The sequence below is a fragment of the Thamnophis elegans genome, chromosome 7 (assembly GCF_009769535.1).
Source record: "Thamnophis elegans isolate rThaEle1 chromosome 7, rThaEle1.pri, whole genome shotgun sequence".
In the NCBI taxonomy this organism is placed as follows: domain Eukaryota; kingdom Metazoa; phylum Chordata; class Lepidosauria; order Squamata; family Colubridae; genus Thamnophis; species Thamnophis elegans.
Genome location: NC_045547.1, coordinates 33838735 through 33844734, shown reverse-complemented (window position 1 = coordinate 33844734; position 6000 = coordinate 33838735). Strand labels below are relative to the sequence as shown.

General features: G+C 37.8%; 1 protein-coding gene across 1 annotated transcript in view; it reads right to left on the bottom strand.

The window, feature by feature from the left end:
- Window positions 1-6000, bottom strand: part of GUCY2C (guanylate cyclase 2C) — an 81505-nt gene that overhangs the window by 54835 nt on the left and 20670 nt on the right. Inside the window, 1 exon segment of the mRNA XM_032221158.1 lies at window positions 5197-5293. Within this exon segment, the coding sequence (XP_032077049.1) occupies window positions 5197-5293 (97 nt within the window).

The window sequence follows — 6000 nt, the reverse complement described above, 5'->3', positions numbered from 1 at the left end:
AAGATCATTTCAGTAAATACTTGAAATAAAATGCAAACGCCTGTTTTGTAATATAGTTTTATCATTATTGTCAGTTTTAAATGTGGAAATCATAAAATATTTGAACACAAATAACCTTTCTGCCCCATGTAAAAGGCAGCAATTCTTTATTGAATTGATTTAATTTATGGTGTGTTGACGTGAGCGCTGTGAACAAAATGCATAATAAAAGATTTAAACTACATAACATTATTTGTCTATATAAAGAAAGGAAATAGTTCACATGAAATTTATCAGTCATTTATTACAACTGTCAAATGCTTATCTTTCTGTTTTAGCATTTAAAAGCAGCCAGTTAGAGGAAGTATAGTGATATATTGTGATCCATTAGCTATACACTGTACATAGTTTACTTAAGAAAATGAGTACATGTCCAGAAGTTCCTGTTTGAAACATACGCACAAGACTATCCATTAGCCTTAGCTTCCTCCATCTCTCATATCAATACTGGTTTACGTTATAGAGAACATTACACAGTATTTTGAACTAATTATTAACATCCCAACTCACTAAACTCTATATGAGTGCTAAATAAGTAACAGGACAGGATGATAAATAAACCTGCATTTTGATCCAGATTTGTATTTCAGTTGTCAAATTGCTGGCAGTCTTGCAAGCAGACTGGATGTATATCCCATGCCAAAAGATCTTGTAAAACAATTGCAATGTCATGTGTGAAATGAGCATTTCCTCACTACTGAGTTGAAAGTGCTCTCCTCTCATCCTTGAGGCAACAGAAAACTAGGCAAGCATGACATGTGCTAACCCTTGCTGATCTATATCCCACCTCTATTCCCTCTGTTGCAAGTAACTGCCAATCAAGTTTTCCTCATTAAATGTATGTAGGGCATGACAGGCAAAGTGACTGACAACCTTCTCAAGTACGTATGTCATCATCTAGCATGAAAACAATAATCATAGCATTACAGCACAAATGGACACAGAGGAATGATGCCATAGTTATTTTTCCTTTGCTTGTTGCCAGACACATATCAAATTGTGTGTGTGTGTGTGTGTGTGTCTACATACAGATTTATTTTTTTTAAATCCCTTTACCGACTATGGGTAATATGTGTCCTCAATCTCAGGTGCTCTACTAGAGGCCTGGGAGTTAGAGGGTTGCATGCAGGTATTTAGCTGTTCCTACCACTGTCCTTTTCTGCACTGAAATCTCTGATCCTGGGATCTGTTGGAATCACTCTCCCAGTTTAGGAGTCACAGTGATATGCAAATTTAATTTAATTAGGGCATCGGCATGATAGAAAGTATTGAATTAAGATAAAACCATAATAAAAACATCATAATATGGAGCTTTAGAATTGCAGTGGGATAGATGTTATAATTCGATAACTAAGGAAGCTAATCATTTAACTGCTTCTGATGTGGCTGCAATGAGATTGTCCCAGGTGCCTTGAAATTTCCTGAGGAGACATTCTATATGTGTATTAGTTTGTTCTAGGGCACCACAGTTGCATTGTGGGTTCTTGGCCATTCTTCACTTAAAGAGCTTTGCCTTAGTTTTAAATTCTGATGGTGGTGATAAGGGAAACATTTATAATTTCTCTTTTTCCTACTCTTTTTTTTTCATATTGTCACTAACTGCCAGCTCTGCAATTTCTTCTGTTCTAGAAGGAAAGGGTTGGGGCGGGGGACGGGGGGGGGGGGGGAGATCTGTCTTGGAATTTTAATGTTAACATTTAGTCTGTTATACCACTTTATACTGTTACACTATTATACTACTGACTATTTTAGGCACCATTGTACTGTTTACCAAAGCTGCTTCCAGCTCTTGTGGGAGTAAATATCACAAATATAACACACATTTTTTTGTCTTGAGGTTTCTTTTATCTCTGACCAGGGACGTGCAGTCAGGGGAGGCAGGGGAGGCAGAGCCTCACCTGTCATCATGAAAAGAAAAAATTGTAAAAGGAAAAAGGCAAGAGCTGAGGTCAGGCTGAGCTAGTTGCTGCCAGAGTCACCGTGGATGACTCTGCTTAACTGTTTAAAAAAGCCTCTAAAAAAGCTCTAAAAAAGCGCCCTCTACAGGAGGAAGCAGGAAAATGACGTGCCTCATCTAGTCTGACTTTAGGCGTTTTATGATCACTCGAGCAGAGTTAAGCAAGGGTTAAAAGCCGAAAAATTCCTGACGTAGGTGAGGCACTCATTCTCCTGCCTCCTCCTGTAGAGGGCGTTTTTTTAGAGGCTTTTTTAAACAGTTAAGCAGAGTCATCCACGGTGACTCTGGCAGCAACTAGCTCAGCCTGACCTCAGCTCTTGCCTTTTTCCTTTTACATTTTTTTTTCTTTTTATGATGACAGGCAAGAACAAAGTTGAAATCCTCTCTGAAACAGCTGGAAAAGGTACGTGTGGGTCAGAGGGAGGGGAAGGAATTCAAACTTCATCCTCCTGGTGCAATTTTGTGTGTATCGTGTGGTGTGTGTGTGTGTGTGTTTGTTTGTTGAGAGGGGGAGGGAAGGAGAGGGAGGAAGGAGGGGAAGGGAGAAGAAAAAGAAAAAGAAAGAAGGAAACTTATTTAGCAAAGGAGAAAAACAAATGCTGTTGCTTTAAATCGGAACTGAGCATGCCTGGCTGTGGAATTCTGGGAGTTAGAGTCCACAAGTCTAAAAAATTGCTGCCTCACCAGCCATAAACTTCACCCGCACATCACTGTCTCTGACTCACCCTTTTTTAAGAAGCCTTGCTTTCTGGGACTTCACTTTTTCTGTTGACATTCCTTCTACTTCTGGGACTTTTGCCAAAGTCAAGAATTTCTGGCGTATTGCTTTTGCTCTCCAGGTAGTCAAATAATCCTCCACTAATTCAGCCTCTCTCTTTCTCATTCAGATTGATGCTCTTGAACGCAAAATCTGTCTGAACATGTCTCTTGGGCTCGACAGAATTGTTCGGGAAATATTTTTCTTCTACCGCTACTTAGTTTATAATCAATTTGATTCCTGAATAGATGCAAGGACCATTTGGTAAGACATCTGTCACCCCATTGTCCAAAAGGGATGATCTGTCCGGCTGGGTGGATATCTCCTTCATGCCTCACTGTAGCATATAGTATATGCCCCTCACAAAAACTGTCCATTGGTGGAATAGGAGACCATATGAGATAGAAACTGTATACCGTTCAGTCAACAGTATATGATAGCTGTATTCCTACTAGAGCCTCCAAAGAAAATTATGGTTCATTTACAGGAAAAACAACTAGGGATGCCTAAATCCACCAAATGAATCAAATAACCTTTCTTGTGAGTAGCAAGAAAGTTATCTCAATCCTTGCCATAGATGTACTGGATTACTTCTGTTGGAAGAAAAATACCCACTTGCCACCTGAGTCATCCCTATCACAGGCAAAAGTCACAAACAAAATTATAGAGATATCTAAAAAGCTTATCACCTATGGAGGCTAAAGATGACAAAAAAATGTTCTTTCAAGAAGCCAGGCAGGAAGCAAAATCCCCTCAAGATAAGGAAATCTCCTAAATCACAATACTATGTCAGGCTTCCTCATAAAATTCCACATCTAAGAGATCTGCACATCAAACATGCACCTCATGATCCAAGTCACTTTGGATTTCACACAACCCCATGGCAAACAGCACCTCAATTTGCATATCTAACATGCTTCATGATCAAAGCCCATTGTCACTATAATACTTCTACTCCTATCTTTCTAATCTCCTATATAGCATAACAGAGTTGGAAGGGACATCGGAGGTCATCTAATCCAATCCCCTGCTCGAGCAGGAGTGTCTATACCATTTCAGACAAATGGCGTCCAGTCTCTTCCTGAAAGTCTCCAGTGATGGGTCACCACAACTTCTGAACGCAAGCCATTCCACTGGTTTATTGTTCGTGATCACCGTTGGAATTTTCTCCTTAGTTCTAGGAGAACTAATATTTAGGCACAGCTTCATTAAATTCTCTAATTAATGAACCACAGTTAGTTTTCAATTATTATATTCAGTTTTCCAGCCTCCATTCTTCAAGCTAGTAGTCTTGTGGCACTGATATAATTTATAAGGCTAGCAGCCTCTCTTTGAACCCTCCAAGCCTTTGCTGCTGTTTGTATAAATCTTGGCCTTGGCTAGTGTCAGAAGATTTACAACATGATGACAAAAGCTCTCAGGCCTATAATTGCCTTCTTTCTAGTCTTGCACAAGACACAAAGACTGCATTTTGTTAATAAGCATCTCAGATAAGTAGCAAAACCCTAAGAAAACCTAATGTGCAGGAACATAAATTATATGGATGCAAACTCCATTGCTTATCCCCTTAAATCCTTAAACAAATGGTGGGAAATACCATAACAGTACTGAAAAAGAAAAATCGGGTCAGATCACACCGCCTTCCAGTCATCTTTCCTGAATCTCCTTAGAGAAGCAGTAAAAATGCCAGTTACACCATGAAATGCTTAGAAAACAAAAGAATGTTTATAATACTGCAAAGCGAGAAGTGCTATGGGAAACAGGCCAAGAAAGGTAGCACTTCAATAACAACAGTAATCTTTTTTCTCCAAGAGCTTTTGGCTTGCAAATAAACCATTGTTTTTGTAGTTCTACTTTTATTACCTCTATCACCACTATTCCTAGCCTCACAGATTATATGCATATTTTCTTTGCATAAACCTGGGGTTATACACAGGCCCTTTTTAAAGAATCGCAGCCAAGTTATGCTTTGGATGGAAGGGTGTTGGCTGGTCTCTTTTATTAATGAACTTTAGTAGATAATTTTTTCCTAGAGTACATAACTTCGGCCTTGCAGCATTACACCTCAGCAGTACATAACAATCATTGCTGGAAATCACAGATTTTAAAACAAATACTACCCTCTCAGGCTTCGAGCATAAAAACTATTAACTTGGACATCAGTGGAGAAGAAATTACTCTCCCTCCATAAGGAAATTCACTGATCGTAAATCAAATATTCATTTGCATAAGTTTTACAGAACTTTAATATAAGTTTAATTTGAGAGCTACTTTGGAATAGAATACGTATAAAATTCCCTTCATCCCCTTATGAGTGGTATTTGTCTTCCTCAATCTAGGATCCTGAGAGTTCTGAGTAGTATCTTGGCTGAAGGAATAAACACATCTGTATCCAGATTCCATGGCTTTTTATTATTCTTTATTTGTTTTATGAAATTTGTACCTGTGAAGATCCATCAGGATGAAAACTATATCTTCATCCACTCCTTTGTCCCCAAGGGCTATTTTGATATCATCTGGAGTACCACATGTGATGATTACTGTTAAAAAAAGTAAGACGGGATGAGAAATAAGAAGTAATAGATATTTTACTATATTTTTAAAAGAAAAATCTTATGTTTAGAACATGACATAACATTAAAGCAGTAAAACTATTGGGAATCTAGTACACTAAAAAAAAACCAAATAAGCAAAACCAGAGAGGTTAATACAAAAGTTGAAATTTAGTATTCTGATGGTTATCAAGAAAGAGTATGGACTTCCTCTATTTATTGTTAAAGAAACTTATTAGATATATTTTAGTGGAGCCAACAATTACAGAAAAATGGAGAGCCAGCAAGTTGACCAACTCTTCAATTCCTCTCTGGACAAGGATAGATTTTGAGATCACCCTCATGTGCTCCATATAAGTTGCTCCTGTAGGAACATTATAATAAATCAGATTCCTTCTTAACTTTATTCCTTATATTGTCTCATTCACCCCCTAGACATGTCACATACAAACCACATTTAATCTACTGACAATTCTCAAAATAAAGGAAATCATTAAAAAGACCTTACTGCTTCCATCAGGGAAATGGAACACCTTCAAGATTAAATCACAATACCAGGCCCTTTACAATAAAACTACAGTTAGAAATGCTTGTTAACTGCTTTTCAGCTATTAGGCCCTTTTACAGAACTGTAAATGCCTTACAGACCTTGTTCAATCCTTAGTAAAATAAGTTTTAAATACAAGCTTTAAACT